General features: G+C 46.1%; 1 protein-coding gene across 2 annotated transcripts in view; it reads left to right on the top strand.

Moving 5' to 3' along the window:
• The window catches only part of ICE2 (interactor of little elongation complex ELL subunit 2), a 33,098-nt gene that overhangs the window by 8,374 nt on the left and 6,906 nt on the right, over positions 1–17,818 (top strand). For both annotated transcript variants that reach the window (XM_053273012.1, XM_053273013.1), the window contains exons 5-11: positions 172–306; positions 1,446–1,568; positions 2,143–2,302; positions 3,795–3,964; positions 6,463–7,057; positions 7,735–7,898; positions 14,073–14,202. In XM_053273012.1, coding sequence (XP_053128987.1) covers positions 172–306; positions 1,446–1,568; positions 2,143–2,302; positions 3,795–3,964; positions 6,463–7,057; positions 7,735–7,898; positions 14,073–14,202 — 1,477 coding nt within the window. The remainder of the gene's footprint in view (positions 1–171; positions 307–1,445; positions 1,569–2,142; positions 2,303–3,794; positions 3,965–6,462; positions 7,058–7,734; positions 7,899–14,072; positions 14,203–17,818) is intronic.

Here is a 17,818-nt window from a genome sequence, read left to right as displayed (position 1 = left end):
CAGAATCCCCAGCTGCAATGGCTTTTGCTTGGGAATTATGGGAGTTGTAGTCAACATCTGGGAATCCCTGTTAGAGGGAACACTGTTCAGAACTTAAACTCTACTGAAATGTAGCTGTTCACGTTATTTTTAGATACTGTGTGTTAACTGTTTTCCCTGCCCCATCCCCAGCAATTTTTAAGCTCTTGTATTGGTTATGTGAAGAAGTATCCTGAATGCTATACCCTACATGAAGTTACCAGCATCATGGGAGGACGGTTTAGCACAGAGTTGACATTAAAACTGGAAAAAAGCCTTCTCACTTTGGTAAGTTATATTTGGTAGAGAAATGGGTGAAATAATTTAAGGTAGTATATTTTGCTTTTGATTATTATCAGTTCTTTTTTTAAAAAAATGGTTATGTAAAAAATGGGTTGTTCAATTTTTAGTAGGATATTTATTGCTTCTTGTAGATTAATCACTCCTGGAGCCATGAAAACTCTGTAGGTCGCATTTAATATGATGAAGGAACAAAATGTAGCAACTAGAACAGAAGGAAGTGTTGCATGATATGCGGAGGAGAGATTGTTATATTTCTATCCATGTAAAATCCAGCAGAGGACCATTCTGCAGACACACTGCTACATGAATAAGCCCAACAGTGAAAGGTTTTGCTCTAATGCAAACCAGAATTCCACATTACATATGAACCCAGGGAACTATGGTTTGTTTACTAGCTATAGTTAGAACAAACCAGGATCCACATCAGTTGATATCCTGGCTTGTTCTAACTATAGTTAGTAAACCCCATTTCCCTGAGATTATACATAACTAGTATTTTTCAGCCCGTTATAATAACGGACGCTAGATTCCCCCCCCCCTTTATGCCTTAGTCCTCGCCCCCCCCACCTGTTTAAGGGCCAAATCATCCAAAACATTTCCCCCCGCCGCCCGCCCGCCCGCCCAGCTGCCCGAGTCCTCCTCACCCGCCCCCCCCCACATGATTAACGGCCAAATCGGCCCAAACAATTGCTGCGCCGCCAACCACCCGCCCGCCCTCCCAGCTGCCCGAGTCCTCCTCAACCCCGGCCCGCGTCAGTCGGGCGATCTAAAACCATATTCTGAGTAGGAGAGTGGAGCTCGCAAACAGAGCTCCTCTCTGTGCAAAGCCTCTTCCCAAACTGGCGCTTTGGGCGCAAAGGACGCCTATTGCCAGAGACAATACAGGATGCAACATGCATACTCAGACACCAGTGTTGATGGGTTGGGTGGACAATCTTTATATGTGCATGTGTATATTTATTTATCTATTTATATCTATGTAAACCATTTTGGGAACTTTGTTGAAAAGTGGCATATAAATATTTGTTGTATTTGTATATAAAAAGTTCCCTGTTCACTTGGAAACTAAAGGAAAATGTTGGATCTCTTTCTCTTTTTTCTTTCCCCCATCCACACCCTCCAAGGGAAAGGTGAACCTCATCAAGCGAAAGTTTGCAAAACTGCCGGTGCAGCTACTGTTACCTGCCGATCATAAAAATGAATTCTATATTGCAGCTCCAGAACAGAGAGCTTCCATGCTGCACAAGGTAAGTCAGCAGACACCGATCGAGAAGAGCCATGAGCACACAAGCCTAGCTTGCTCTCAGTGGAGGCTGTGCACAGGATTACCCGGCAGACTGTGTTGCAGGATTCATTTTATTCCATAATGTGTATCCAGCCAGTCAAGAATGAGTCTCTCAGTGCAGTGCAATTGGATAAAAGGGGAGAATGCAGCAAGGAATTCCTTTTAATTCAGTATTCATTACGGCTTGTGCTGGAAAGGTCTTCACCATTTTCTCCTCTTGTTTTCATCCTGGTCTTGTGGACCACCAAAAAGCCTATAGGAGGCCACACTTTAGAAGCTGTTCCAGTAGGTGCTTGGAGATCAAATCCTTTAAGGATGTTTTCAGCTTAAACACTGTAGTATTTGCTTCTCTGTAAGTGTGTCTGGGAAAAATATTTCCGAGGTTTTGTTAACTCCTGTGATTCCTACTATAGAAAGTCAGTTTTCCCCCTGACTTTGAATCAAATATTATTTCACCTTTAAAGTACATACTATACAGTAGAATGTAGACTTTATTCTGTCATGCGTTTTATTCTCTCGATCTTTGTTTTTTAAAGGAAGTTAGTACAGATCCTAATGCTGAAAAACTTGCAGGAAAGTACTGTCCTCAGGTTGTGCTTACGAGTGAGTCGTTATATACATTGTTGAACAATCATGGCTCGGACTACAAGAACCAGTGGGAACTCCCCGTTTCTGTGAAAGTCATCTCTTCGGCAGGTATAGTTTTCCCAATCTGCTGATGGAACGTGTCTTCAGAATTCTTTGAATGCTCAGCTGGGCAGTTTGTTCAGCTTTGAGGATGAACCACATCAGAACTCTATTAGGAGCCAAAGGGCTGGTTCTTGCTTGCATATTTATGTTGAGATTATAAGCTGCATGTTTTCATACACAGAAGAGACACCAAACTAGGAGCTCTACTGTTACCTTTAAGCCTTTGAAAATAGTGGTGTATGGAGTTGGCAACTTTGAGAGTTGAAAATATATGGTGGGATTTCCCCATGCAGTCCTGCACCTGGGAGGCACTCTGGGGGGAAATATAAACAGCTGGGTGACATGGAGTGGTGTGTGTGTGTGTGTGTGTGTGTGTGTGTGTGTGTGTGTGTGTGTGTGCCAAGCCTTAGTCTTTTGAACTATTTGGAACAGCCAGGGATGGGGGGATGTTATTTATTTGTAATGGAAACATTAATTTCTATCAGTAAAGACTATTGTCAAGAAGTCTTGCTATTTACTACCAAAAAAGTACTTCAAAATGACTGCTATTCCTTTTCTCAAGGAAGACAAATAGCTAAGTCACGTTTTTCAAAATCTAGACTGCATTCTTCTCATTTCTCAGAATAGTAATAATGTCTGAAGACAATATTGATTTCTGGTGCTGTTTTTTCCTACTGCTATATTTTGCACTAAACTAAGTTTCTCCCTGGTAATAAAACCTTTTCTGCTCACACCATGCACCTCTTGGCACCAAGGGAGACAAGAAATTGAGGAATTTCTTGTTATTTCTGATGTTATTTTCTTTCCTTGTAGTGAGGAGAGCTGGTCTTGTGGTAGCAAGCATGACTTGTCCCCTTAGCTAAGTAGGGTCCGCCCTGGTTTCATATGAATGGGAGGCTTGATGTGTGAGCACTGTTAAGATATTCCCCTTAGGGCAGGGTTTCTCAACGTGTGGGTCCCCAGATGTAATTGGACTTCAACTCCCATAATTCCCAACCAAAGGCCACTGGGGCTGGGAATTATGGGAGTTGAAGTCCAATAACATCTGGGGACCCACACATTGAGAAACCCTGCCTTAGGGGATGGAGACGCTCTGGGAAAAGCATCTAGGTTCCAAGTTCCCTCCCTGGCAGCATCTCCAAGATAGGCCTGAGAGAGATTCCTGCCTGCAACCTCAGAGAAGCCGCTGCCAGTCTGTGAAGACAGTACTGAGCTAGATAGACCTATGGTCTGACTCAGTATATGGCAGCTTCCTAATTTGCGGGTGGGGGGGCGGGAAAGAAAATTCCCTTTTTGAAACTGGAAGGGGTGATGCAGTAAAGAATAATGGTGAAAAGGCATATGAAAAGAAGACTCAAGTTGTTCAGAGAGATTTCTCACACTTCCAGATATGCCTTTAATTTTTTCAAAAGTAGAACAGGAAACTAATTTGTAGTCTTTTCTCTTAAAAATGCATTCCATTCTACTGGAAACTGAAAATGCACTTTTCTCTTTAAAGGTTGCAAACCAGTTAAAGTGGTCTATATTGATCCCCCTCTCCCAAGGAAAGAGATGACAGTGAGAGAAAAGAACCAGATTTTTCATGAATTTCTGGCAGATTTTCACATGACGAGACAATCGTATGTTTTGGCTCGTGCTGCAATATTGGATAAGCCACATGAGGAGCTGGTGAGTTTTAGCTATTCTTGAGCAACAGGAAGAGCTTGGCTTTCCTGCAAATTATAGCATCTTGCAAGGCTGTTTGTCTTCCCTGATTCTGTGTAGAATTTGGTATCATGTGCAGAAATTGGATTCTTGAGATCCTCATCCAGATTTATATTTGAGGGGCGGGGTTCCTAGTCATCAAGGGGTGGGAGGAACATTTGTAAAGTATACAGACAGCCCTCTTGATCCAAGAGCTCCCTTATGCCTGCAGCAGGTATAGAGGACAGTTGTAGTGGCAACCACTCCTTACTGTTTCATACAAGTGCCCACCAGAACGCAACATTCCTTGACCTTGCAGAGAATGGAACTTCCCCTTCTGGCATGGAGCTCCATGGATGGATTGGATCTCTGCAGAGCTTTAGATTTCAGCTGCTGGCTGTGAAAGCTCCGATATTGCGGGAGCAAAGCATCTTTGTTCTGTGTAGCTACTCTGTGTCGCACATGATCTCTAGTCACCACTTCCTATCATGCATCTTTTTCTTCCTTCACAACCTCCCTTCTTTGCAAAAAACAAAAATGCCAAATTCGCCCTCAGTGGAGGAGTGTTTCCATCGGGCTGGTCGGGTTGCTCCTCCCCCCTGCTCCTGAGACCGAGCCAGTAGGACAGCAGTTCAGGTTACCCCTGTTGGAGGGGCATCCCCACTGCCTGCCAAGTTCTGCCCTGTCCAGCTCCAGAGCAGGCGCCTTGGAGGGGACACAGCTGCATCAAATAGCTGAAAGTTTTGCCTTTAGCCCCCCAAACCTCATGTCAGTGCTGTGATGGTGGAGTGTGGGGGGAACGGCAAGAGAGCGGCTTCCCTTTTGGACGGGTCTGCCTCCTCCCTGTGCCGCTCTTCAGCACAGAAGTTGAGACTTCTGAAGAAGTGGTGGGAGTCTCGGGCAATGCACATGGCCTCCCGAGGGGAAAGGACTCCTGCCTGCCCTTTCTATTCCAGCCCCAGCTCAACTCAAGGGGTCCATGATTTCCCTCACAGAGATGGTTCCTTTGACAAGGTTTCAAGCAGGCCCACTTCAGGCGTTCCTGTTGCCTTGGAGGGGCCCGGTCAGGAGGTGCTTGAACTGCAGTTCGAAGCACGGTTCAGACACTTGCAGGGAAATTCAAAAGGGGACTTTAAGGAAAAGGAGAGCAGGTGCTTACCTGCGCGCCGCTGCCCCTTCCAGCTTCCTGCGGGGGCGGCATGCATCGCCAAAAGCCCTGCCCACCATCAGCATGCACATGGCGTCCGCACAATTGCGGGCACTTTTTGTGTGGTCCGCATGGTGTCCTTAAAGTCCACTTTTGGATTTCCGTGCAAGGGCTGGAGCTGTGCTTCTCGCTCCTCCCTAGGGCCAGATTGCGGCCAGATCTCTAAGGAGAGCCACAGTTCCACCTCGGGTAGCAGCAGCATCTCTGGAGTGCTGGTCCTCCCCAGTAAGCCGACATGGGAGAGACTTTCAGTATACAAATACGACAAATATTTATATCCCGCTTTTCAACAAAAGTGCCCAAAGCGGTTTACATAGATAAAAATAAATATACTGGCTCCCTGTCCCCAAAGGGCTCGCAATCTAGCAACAGCCACAGGAAGGATGCTGTGCTGAGGATGGAGAGGGCCCGTTGCTCTCCCCCTGCTCAATGAAGAGAATCGCCACTTTTAAAAGGCTGCAAATACCCTGCAAAAGGGTTCAGATGACCATAGACACAAGTCTGTGGGGTGGGGGTGCCTCTTGCAGCCACCTGCTAGCTTAGGGTCAGTGGTCTGGAGAGAAGAGGCAACCCAGCACCAGCTGGTTGGAGCTCCAGGTGATCAGCAACGCTCTGCTGGATCTCCCGCTGGTGGACTCTTCTGATGCTTCATCACTACTTCGTCATCTGTGCGGCAACTCTGTGGGTAGGTTAGGCTGTGGGTGGGTGTGCCTGGCCAAAAGTTGCCCAGTGAGCTTCATGTCCCCCTTTGGGAGGGAACCTCAGTCTCTCCAGTCCAGCTCTCACACTCTATCCACTTTACCATGCTGTCTCTTAAATATCAACACTTTGGTTTATGCATCATAACAAATTTGTGTGTCAACATTAAACTGAACACATAGCTGGTCCCTGAGCCCTCTACAACAGGGTTTCTTAACCTTGGGGCCCCCAGATGTTGTTGGACTACAACTCCCATCATCCTCAGCCACAAAGGCATGTCTGGGGATGAAGGGAGTTGTAGTCGAACAACATCTGGGGGCCCAAGGTTAAGAAACCCTGCTCTACAATATCTAATTTTCACCACTGACATCTTTGGAAGTATTTGATAGGCCCCCCCCCCCCCGTTCAAACCTTTTTAACACTTCCCTTTGCTTTGAACTGAAACATCTAATCCAGATATGCATAAATTCTTAAGATAAGTTTTTCTCCAGGGCTTCAGTTTGCCGAGGAGAACGTTTTGTTCCATTTGGTGGGTAGCTCCCTCCACTCTGTCGCTGTTTGTGTCTCTTTGCTTTAGGTGGATGCAAAACGTGAAGCTTGCCAGAGTAGGCAAATACCCGACTCTGGGGACCTCGACTTTGACACTGATGTCACGGAACTGGAGACCTTTGGCTCAGTCGCTGAAGGCAGGTCAAGTATTCCGTCTTGCTGTAGTGATACTGACGAGGAACCTTTGATTATCGACACAGCAGGTAGAAATCATGACAATGCTAAATCGAGCCCCGTGCCTTCTAACCAAGAACCTATAATAGACCCACCTGAGATTCCCTGCACTCAGCAGCCCTTGTCAGGAAAACTGGGGGTTCCTGCAGAGATTCCAGACCAAGAAGTGAATGCTTCCAAAAAACCTTGTCAAAGATTGTCTAAAAAACTGGATCCTGTGGGGCAAATTTTGAAAATGCAAACTGAACTCCTCAGGGTACCCTCCCCAAAGGGTCACGGACAGGCGCAGATGAACTCTGAAAGAAGCTTGAATCGTACACCCTGTCAGGAATGCCCAACCTCGAAAGCCTCGTCATCCTCTGCTCTGGAGCCTGGATCAAGTACGACTGCCGATACTGGCAGCTCACGCAAGTTTACCTGGACATCCTGCTTTCAGGGATCTCAGAAAGGTGCGTGAGTTGATCCCTACGCCTACAGGTACATAACTGGGCAAAATGCCCTCTGCATCTTGGTACTGCTCCACATTCCCGTCTGGGACATCTTGGCCAGTCGCCAGCCGTTGCTTCCCTAAGAATGAATCCAACCTTCCCTAAGAATGAATCCAACAAATATCAAATTTTGGCGAGGGTGGGATGATAAATACTTTTAAATGGGAACAGTTTGGGAGGAGAGCTGGTTTTGTGCAAGCAAGCATGAATTGTCCCTTTGCTAAGCAGGGTCTGCCCAGGTTTGCATTTGAATGGGAGACTACATGTGAGCACTGTAAGAGGTTCGCCTTAGGGGATGGGGCCCTTCTGGGAAGACCATCTGCATGTTTGTGTGCAGAAGGTCCCAGGTTCCTTCCCTGGCATCTCCAAGATAGGGCTGAGAGAGACTACTGCTTGCAACTTTGGAGAAGCCGCTGCCAGTCTGTGTAGACAATACTGAGCTAGATGGACCAGCAGCCTGACTCAGTAGAAGGCAACTTCCTGTCCTTCCAAATGGCCATGGAATGCATTAAATTTCATAACGGCCAATGGCCATTTTGGAAATCCCATGCATTCCTATGGCACTTTGGAAGGAACCAGGGCTTTTCAGTGTGCATTCCTTGTCATTCATTTTCGCTCTCTCTCTCTCTCTTCCAAAGGACTGCTTTGGGATGGAGTTGAAGACCATTCAGCATACGAAACTCCTCAGCAGGGCAATCTGGTCTACAAGCTGTTCAGCCTGGATGACTTGCTGCTTTTGGTGCGCTGCACGGTACAAAAATTAGAGCCAAGGCCACGTAGCAAGGAAGCTGTCGTCAAAAGGGTGAGCACTCCTGTTCGCAAGGCCCTTCCCCCCTGTCCCCGATACGAATGGTCTCGGTTTTCTGTCCCAGCTAATTCACACTCTGCACTGGGCCTCCCATCACCCCCAGTTGGGTCAGCAACTAGTAAATCCAGGGCAGTGCTGTGGGGTGGGTTGACACCCCAGTACCCGTCCCAGCATCTCGGCTGCTTCCTCTGGCTCTCTCTTGCCTCTGGGTCTCATCAGAGCCTGCTGGCTCCCCTTGGAGGAGCTGGCTTGGCCCAGGGCCACCAGCTGTTGGCCTTTGGGCTGATGCACGGACGCTGGCCGGAGCTGCAAGTTCTGGTTCTCGCACTACGACAAAGAAGCAACACAAGCGATCCATGCCTCTTCACCATTTTTCACTCATCACAGACTAGTAGACTAGTGGATTTCTGTAGCCCTGGCAATTCTATTTATTCAGGCTACAAGATTCCATTTATTAAAATAGCCTTATAATTTTATGGTGGAAGGAAATGGAGAAATGCTTGCTTGAATGCTGGAGGTGGGGTGGGGGTCATTGTGTTTCATTTCTAATTCAATGGTTACTTGTGTGTGGTTTCAAATTAGTTTATGTTTGGAACCGTGCAGCCCACAGCCCTGCTTTCATGTTCATCTAACATGATTGTTGTGGAATGCCATCAGTGTTCTTAGTGTTGTATTTATAACTTTTAGTTTGAAACTTTTAAATGTGGGTATAACCTGGTTAAAAAATTAACTTGATTAATTGTATTAATTATTTATTGTTCTATATCCTGGAGGGGCAGAGTATAAATGTTTTAAATAAATTTATTTTTATATATTTATATAAATAAAATAAAGAATAAGATAGGATTTGTTTTGATAGAAATAAAAAGTTATCAGGTTTAGAAACCCACACAATTCGAATTTTCAACTTTGTCTATTTGCTTGATCACATGAACTTGGTAAATTCTGTCATATGATTAAAGTTGAGATCTTGTAATCAAAGGATTTGAAAGGCATATTGGGGACGGCGTAGGGGAGGCTTTCTTGATTTTCTGAATAATACTTAGTGCTGTTTCTAAAAACTCTGTGTAGGAGATTCATCATCTCAGAATTCAGAATAAACCCATCTCCTTTTTTCTGAATTCCTAAAGGTGGCAGCATTGCAGCACTTTGTTCTTAGAACTCCTTATGCATGCAGACATAGCAAATATTTTGGTCCATTAAAAAAGTGCCAGGTATAAGCAGCAGCCTTCCTCATTCTTTGCTGCCCAGAACTACCCATAATAAGCCTTCCCAACGTGAATGGAATGCCCTGGAGCTGCATGCTTTGATTCCCAAAAGACACTGCAGATTTGAGTATATGCAAAAAGAAAGAATCGTCCCTTATCTAGGCAGGACAATTTATCTGGAACACTTAAGGTTTGGATGGAGCAGTTGTGAGTGACCTCGACATAGTGTTCGTTTGTCAGTGGCAATCACTGCTGTGGAGCTCTTGGAGAATATACACACATACATACATACATACAAAAGGGAGGGCGAGACCCTTTTGCTGGGCCTACATGTTGTTGGTGTCAGAGTGTGGAAGCTTCTGAATTACACAGAACATTTCATCAAGTAGAATAGAAGGTGCTCCTTCCTTGCTGCATATTCAACAAGGGTCCACAGTCAGTTCAAGAAGGTCAGTTCCTGATTGCAAAACGTTAGGCTTTGAGGCATGGTGGAGTGACAAGCAGAAAGTTACCAACAACAGTCATCCAACTTTTCTTTACTGCCCAAGACTCTTCATCCTGGAACGAGCTTCTTCATCTCTAGAAGGTTTTAAAAGAGCACTCAAGACACATTTGTTTCACCAAGCGTTTGATCAGCTGATGTTGTTGCTACTGTTCTTTTAAATGGTGGTCTAATTGCCTAACTGTTCTGACATTTGATTTTAATTCTGGATTGATTATTTTGTAAACTGCCATGAAGTGCTGGTATGAGGTAGTATGTGAATGTAATAAATAAGGAAACTTCTAAAAGCTTGCACCCTGATCTGGTTAGGGGCCACATGTGTTCAGAAGCAGACTTTCATGCGGATGTGCCGTGTTCAATGTTCCAGCCTGATCCACAAATGTGCAAAACCCTTTTATAAAAAGCTGACATCCCACCAGTCAGTTGTTGTGGGGCGGGAGGCAGATTCAGTTTCCTTTGTCCCAAAAAGAGATCCAGAAGGATTTCACCTTCACAAAAGGGATTGTGTGCACACAGTCAAGCTCAGCTGCTCCATTTGCACTCTATCATATTAGGATCCAAGTGATTTGACTGGGAATAAAAACACTTCGTAACATTGTATTGTATAACTTGAACACTTGCTTGTTCTGGAGACAAAAAAAAGTCGTTTCCCCCCGGTATTTTCTTTTCTATTTTGCATCTCGAAATTGTTTTGGAATTGAGCGAAGGCTCCTGGACCCCAGGTCTGATTCCAGATCTGACTAGCTCTAACTTGGCAATGAATCAGAGTTATAGGTGGCCCTTGTTATTAATGGGGAGGGGGGGTCCATTCTCACCCAGTAGGAATTTTATTATTTTATTTATTTATATCTATGTAAACCACTTTGGGGGCTTTTGTTGAAAAGTGGTGTGTGTGTGTGTTTGTGTGTGTGTGTGTGTGTGTGTGTGTGTGTGTGTATCCATGAATACAGAAACCAAAAATAAAGAAACCTTTACCCCTATGAGAATCTAGAGGATAGGTTTCTCCAAGCACAAAAAGGGCTAAAGAAACCGGAAGGGGTCAGAAATGAGAAAAATAAAAGTACTGTAACTTGTTCTCCAGCTCTCTAGCAATGCCCCCCAGCCCCATTTGAGTTTTCGCAAAAAATTGTGGATTTTTTTGTAATGAGCCACAAAATGATTCTGCGCTGTAAAATGGCCTGAAATGACATCGGAAGTCATTTCTAGGGATGTGCAAAAAATTTCGGGCACAGATCGATCTGTGCCCGAAATGAGCAATTTCGGGTGATTCAGGGCCGAACCGAATCACCCCCGATGTCCCCTGATATTTTTTGGGGCCGAGCTGAATCACCCGAATTTCGGGGCCGAAAAATTCGGGTGATTCAGCTCATGGCCAATTTTGGGGGATTTTTTGAAGTTTTAGTGACTTTGGGGCAGTTTGGGGGCATAGAATGGGATCTGGGCAAAAAGAGTGGGGTGGGGTGGTAGTGCCTAATGGGTGCAGGCTACCACCCCAATTTCAGGGGGATTGGGCAAAGGGGTGATTTTGGGGGGATTTCTGAAGTTTTCATGTCTTTGGGGCAGAAAGTGGGGCCTGGGGTAGAATAGTGGGGTGGGGTGGTAGTGCCGAATGGGTGGAGGCTACCACCCCAATTTCAGGGGGACTGGACAAAGGGGGATTTTTTGGGAATTTTTGAAGTTTTTGTGTCTTTGGGGCAGTTTGGGGGCAGAAAGTGTATCTGCCCCAAAAGGGTGGTGTAGAAGTGCCTAATTGGTGGAGGCTAACACCCCAATTTCAGGGGGATTGGGCAGAGGGCTGATTTTTTGGGAATTTTTGAAGTTTTGGTGTCTTTGGGGCAGATTGGGGGCTGAAAGTGGATCTGCCCCAAAAGAGTGGGGTGGGCTGGTAGATAGTGCCTAATGGGTGGAGGCTCAGAAGTTTTTCTGAAGGGATGTTATTCCTTACTAGTAATTTTAAGCCCGTTATAATAACGGGCGCTAGGTGTTGTTTTTTTAATTTATTCCTTCTTCCTTTCTCTTGCCCTTTTTGTGGGGGGATGCTTTCAATTTGCCAACAGCCATTTTTAGAACATAGAGATTAAGCCGTGCCATATTTCACACTAAAATCCATTTTGATAAAATACTGCTTACCTATCGCAGTTTTCTTGTCAGATCAAGATTGGCAGACAGAACACCTAACCCCAACTGTTGCATATTAAGAAATATTTATTAAGCAGACAGATAGATTCATAATACTGGGGCAGCGATGTTCTGTGAAAAGCAACAGTACTTTCCTCCGAGTAAACTTGCACAAACTGCAAACTTAAAAAGAGGAAGTGCTACACTCGGTTGGAGAACGTACCTGCATTATTAAAGTGCTGCAAATAAAATCCGCTTATTAACATGCCACATTCTGCGGTGATTGTTGTTTTAAACGATCAATATTGAGACGGCAACTTCTGTGTTGAGCAACCGCCCGCCCTCCCAGCTGCCGAGACCTCTTCTGCCCGGGACCATGTAGAGAAGGAGAGAGGAGCTCACATGCAGAGCTCCTCACTCCTTAAAGCCTCTTCACATACTGCCGCTTTGGCCGAAAAGGACGCCTATTGCGTTCTTTTCGGCCAAAGCGCCAGTACAGGAAGAGACTTTAAGGAGTGAGGAGCTCTGAGTGAGCTCCTCTCCAGTCCTCTCGGCCGCCGCCAGTGGGGCCAGGCTTCTCGGCAGCGGCCGCCGCCAGCGGGGCCAGTGTTCTCGGCGGCGGCTCGGCCTCCGCCAGCGGGGCCAGGCTTCTCAGCGGCGGCTCGGCCGTCACCAGCGGGGCCAGGCTTCTCGGCCTCCGCCAGTGGGGCCAGGCTTCTCGGCGGCGGCTCAGCTGTCGCCAGCGGGGCCAGGCTTCTCAGCCACCGCCAGCGGGGCCAGTCCTCTCGGCCGCCGCCAGCGGGGCCAGTCTTCTCGGCGGCGGCCACCGCCAGCGGGGCCAGGCTTCTCGGCCACCACCAGCGGGGCCAGTCCTCTCGGCCGCCGCCAGCGGGGCCAGTCTTTTCGGCCACCTCCAGTGGGGCCAGTCTTCTCGGCGCGGCGGTGGCCGCCGCCAGCGAGGCCAGTCCTTCCTCTCCCTGCTCAGATACAACATGGCCACCCGTGTCTGGGCAGCCGTATCTTTTTGGCAGTTCTGCGCACGCGCTCCGCGCATGCGCAGAACTGCCCAAAAAGACACGGGCAGCACGGCCGCACACCTAACCATTTTATGGTATAGGATTATCTGAGGTGTGAATTCTCATTCAATGATAGCAAATGAGATTTTTTTCAATTAAAGAACTCTCATGACCCCACTTTCACTTTTTCACACTCACATTTACTATGAATATGATGAATGAATCAAAGCACTTTATGAAGAAAAACCTCAGAAATTCACCAAAATCCAGCCATCTGGCCAATGACTCTGAAATTGGGGACGGGTGGTAGCCTCCACCCATTAGGCACTATCTACCAGCCCAGCCCACTCTTTTGGGGCAGATCCACTTTCTGCCCCCAATCTGCCCCAAAGACACCAAAACTTCAAAAATTCCCAAAAAATCAGCCCTCTGCCCAATCCCCCTGAAATTGGGGTGTTAGCCTCCACCCATTAGGCACTACCAATCCACCCCACCCTTTTGGGGCAGATACACTTTCTGCCCCCAAACTGCCCCAAAGACACAAAAACTTCAAAAATTCCCCAAAAATCACCCCTTTGTCCAATCCCCCTTAAATTGGGGTGGTAGCTTCCACCCATTAGGCACTACCACCCCACCCCACTCTTCTGCCCCAGGCCCCACTTTCTGCCCCAAACTGCCCCAAAGACATGAAAACTTCAGAAATTTCCCAAAAATCACCCCTTTGCCCAATCCCCCTGAAATTGGGGTGGTAGGCTGCACCCATTAGGCACTACCACCCCACCCCACTCTTTTCACCCAGATCCCATGCTATGCCCCCGAACTGCCCCAAAGTCACTAAAACTTCAAATATTCCCCCAAAATCAGCCCTTTGCCCAATCCCCCTGAAATTGGGGTGCTAGCTTCCACCCATTGGGCACTACCACCCCACCCCACAATTTTGCCCCAGGCCCTTTCCCCCCCCCGAATCGATTCGGATTAAATCAGAATCCGAACCGAATCAGGGGTGATTCGGGTGGCCCATATTCGGGCACAAAACAGAACAGGGGTGATTCGGTTCGGGTCCCGAACCGAATCACCGAAAATCCGAATTGCACACCCCTAGTCATTTCTGCTGGCCAGTCAAAATGGCAGATTTTAGCTTATTTTTATACTGCGGATAAAGAAACCGGGTGTCTTAAGACCCGTCCACAGATACGCAAAACCACAGTTGTTGAAACTGTGGTTAACAAGGGCCACCTATATATTTTGGGTACTTAGGAAATGCACAGATTGAAAGTGATTTAACCAGGTGAAAATGTGATTGTTCAACTTATTTGGTTTGTAGCACTTTCCAGTGTATGCACTGCCTAAGCTAGAGTATCAGGCCTTCTATGGAGCAGAGGCATTAACTGAAGGGGAAATATGTCGGATGTGGACAGAGAGCTTATTGCACTCCAGCAGTTCATTTGTGGTTGGTAAGTCCAGTTCTGTTTTTAATACAGTATATAACTGTGAAAAAGCAGTAATTTTTATATGTGTGCATACAGTTTTCTCCCTTTTCTTCTGATTTCCTCTTAGCAAAATTTGACATGGAACAATTGACAATGTGTTGTTCCTTAAAAACCAAACCAATGTGGAATAATTTCTGCGTGGACCACTATGCATCCATGAGAGCTGGAACTAACGTACAGTGTTACTGGTTCATTGTACTAGATGTTAGATTCTAATGCATAGTTAAGTAATGGAATTGACAGCCACTAAAAATGACCATGACCACTAACTTAGATGGCTTGTTTTAAGAGATTACAAAAATTAAAGGCAGGAAAAGTCTGTTAGTCAGTCATTATAGCTTAGTGAAACCTCCATGATGAGCAGCAGTATACCTGAGTACTGCTGGGGCTTTCCCAGATAGTCTTGTTCTGCATGTGGATGCCCAGAGGCAAATGGCCGATTACTGCTGGAAACCAAATTTTGATCTGCTCCCATGCAGGCTGTTTTGTTTTTAAATAAGGAAGGCTCAAACTGATTTTGCAGCTTGCAAGGGGGGACAAAACAGTGGCCTTTATTGTGGCTTTGTAATCCTAGCAGGAGTATACCTAGAAGACGTGCATGGCAGTTGCAAGATAGGAAGAGACTGAGCAAATGGGTTTGTGTGACACAGTATGAATCCTTTCTCAAGTGTCAGCCAGCTCTTTGGAATGTGGCAAAGAAAGGGAGGCAGTCCTTGATCAGAATAGCCCTTTTAAAATAGGCTTCTTTGCTGCCATTCAATGTTCTTTCTCATTTTTTTCATCTGTCTGCGGAATGAGTTTTGTTCTGGGCGGCAGTATCAAGGCAGTTTGCGCATGTGCATTCAGAATAGGGCCTTCCTGATTCAACCTGAGCGGGATCTAAAATTAACTGAGATAACATTTTAAAATGTGTGAGCGCGCAGACACGTGCACGCCAGAGGGAACTCTGCTGCCATCTGTCTGTTACCTTTGCATCGCTCCAGGACTGAGTGGGCGGCTGTTGATGCCTGTAGTGCCTCTCTTAAACAACTAAACGCTCTCTCTTGGAACAAAGGAAAAGTTTCCAGAGCAGAGCATGCTGAGGCAGCAGTGTTAGTAACTCCGGAAATTGGAAACTGGGAGTGTACTTCTGGTTTCCATCCCAGAAATGCAGAGCACATTTTACTAGTCTGAAGGGATGAGGAGATGTTTGAGATAGCCATGATTTTGTTTTGTTTTATCACTTTGTCAGCAGACCCGGGGCCTTCTGAGTAGTTAGAGTAAAATAATAATAAAACCAGCATCACGGACTTTACTACTCCCGTGAATATTTATTTACTGGTTTTCAGCAAAAGTTCTCAAAGCGGTTTGCATTGAAGAATAAATAAGAAGGCTTGCTCTCCCCAGAGGGCTCTTAATCTAAAAAGAAATTTAAGGTAGACACTGCCTGTGTTCTCACGACCTGTGTGATCATAATTAAAGGCTTAACTAAAGTCGACAAGTCGGGCACGCTCTTGCAGAGTGTGACTTCAGAACCTGTGCTTTAACGCCAATTAGCATCTCGCTGGTGCAGTTAATCAGGATTAAATTACAATCGGTAACTATGATAGCTGCCGATCATAGTTTAAATCTGATTAACTGGTTGGATTACAACCCTCATCATGCCATACAATCAACACTAAGAGAGCTGGATCACATAGCTGGATCTGTGACTCGCGTGTAGACTGCACAGTGACTTGCCTGCCTAGTGCAAAGGTTGTGGAGATCATGCTGATGGGGTCCAAGCTGTCGGTGAGGGATCTTAGGGTCATGGTAGACAGTCCATTGAAAGTGTCGACTCAGTGTACAGCAGCTGTGAAAAAGACCCAATTCCATGCTAAGAATAATTAGGAAGGGGATTGAAAATAAAAATGCTAATATTATAATGCCCTTATACAAATCTATGTTGCGGCCACACCTGGAGTACTGCGTACAATTCTGGTCACCACATCTAAAAAAGGACATTGTAGAACTGGAGAAGGTGCAGAAGAGGGCAACCAAGATGATCAGGGGCCTGGAGCACCTTTCTTATGAGGCAAGGCTACAGCATCTGGGGCTATTTAGTTTAGAAAAAAGACGAATGAGGGGAGACATGATAGAGGTCTATATCATGCATGGTGTGGAGAAAGTAGATAGAGAGAGAAAATTATCCCTCTCTCATAACCCTAGAACCTGGGTTCATCCCATGACATTGATTACCAAGAAATTTTGAACCGACAAAATAAAAAGGTTTTCATACAATTCGTAATTAATCTATGGAATTCTCTGCCACAGGATTTGGGAGTGGCTAATGGTGATGGCCATTAGCTTGGATGGCTTTAAAAAGGACTTAGACAAATCCACGCAGGACAGTCTATCAATGGCTACTAGTCTGAGGGCTATAGGCCACCTCCAGCCACCGAGGCAAGATGCCTCTTGCCTTGGGAGTTGCAGGGGAGCAACAGCAGGAGAGAGGGCATGCCCTCAGAAGCATCTGGTGGGCCACTGTGTGAAACAGGATGCTGGACTAGATGGGCCTCCTTGGGCCTGATCCAAACAGGGCTGTTCTCATGTTCTTCTATGGTTAACCATTTAACTACAATCGCACGGGTTATGAGAATGCAACCACCGGCAACTAAGCGATGCTGTGCTGAGGTCGGGTAGGTTAGTTGCTTTCCCCTTGCTAAAAGTAAGAGAATAATAATCATTTTAAAAGATGCTGCTTTGCTCAGCCAGCAGGGACATGATTCTGTTAGGTCTGTCTACTTGAGGTAACGGAGTCATTGGGTTGGGCGTGGGGAATATGCAGACCAAAGAGGCCCTATCCTATCCTCTACAGTTCAGCTGCTAAGGATTTTTTTAAAAAAATCTATGCTTTGTACAATGCCTTGTTTGGAGGCATCAAAGTTGTTTTTTTTTTAAACCCCATTCTTAATATTCTGCTTGAGTGACCTCTGATCAGGTTTGCAACTTGCCGAGATGTCTGGCTGACTGATTTCCGGCTTGGTGTTTTGATAGCATTCTGTAGAGTAAAATGCTATCAGAAGTTTACCAAACTCCAGAGCACGTTCTTGGCAGAACACAATTGCAGCATAGTTTGGAAGGTGTGCCACCTCCCAAGGCTGAACTGGATTTCAAACAAAGCACAATGCCGAGCTAAAGATGGATTCGTGATACACAGAACAGTTGAACAAGTAGCTGTTTAAATAATCTCCAGCTCTATGTACATAGGCAAGTAGATTAAAGAAATCGGTGGCAGTGGTTCAAAGCCACTAGAAACAAGCATTTGGTGTAGCAATGGCAGGGCCATTGTGGCTGGGGAAGGTGGGAGTTGTAGTCCACTCATATCTGGGGACCCTAGTTTGAGAAGCCCTCCTGTAGCAAGATGGCTGTGATTGGCTGGTTGATTGATTGAGTGGCATCAAGTCGGTGTTGACTCTTAGCGACCACAGAGATAGATTCTCTCCAGGATGATTGGTCTTCAACTTGGCCTTGAAGGTCGCTCAATGGTGCATTTGTTGCTGTCGCAATCAAGTCAATCCATCTTGCTGCTGGTCGTCCTCTTGTTCTCTTTCCTTCCACT

Source organism: Hemicordylus capensis, chromosome 10, assembly GCF_027244095.1.
Source record: "Hemicordylus capensis ecotype Gifberg chromosome 10, rHemCap1.1.pri, whole genome shotgun sequence".
Taxonomy (NCBI): Eukaryota; Metazoa; Chordata; class Lepidosauria; order Squamata; family Cordylidae; genus Hemicordylus; species Hemicordylus capensis.
This window is presented reverse-complemented; position numbering and strand designations above follow the sequence as displayed.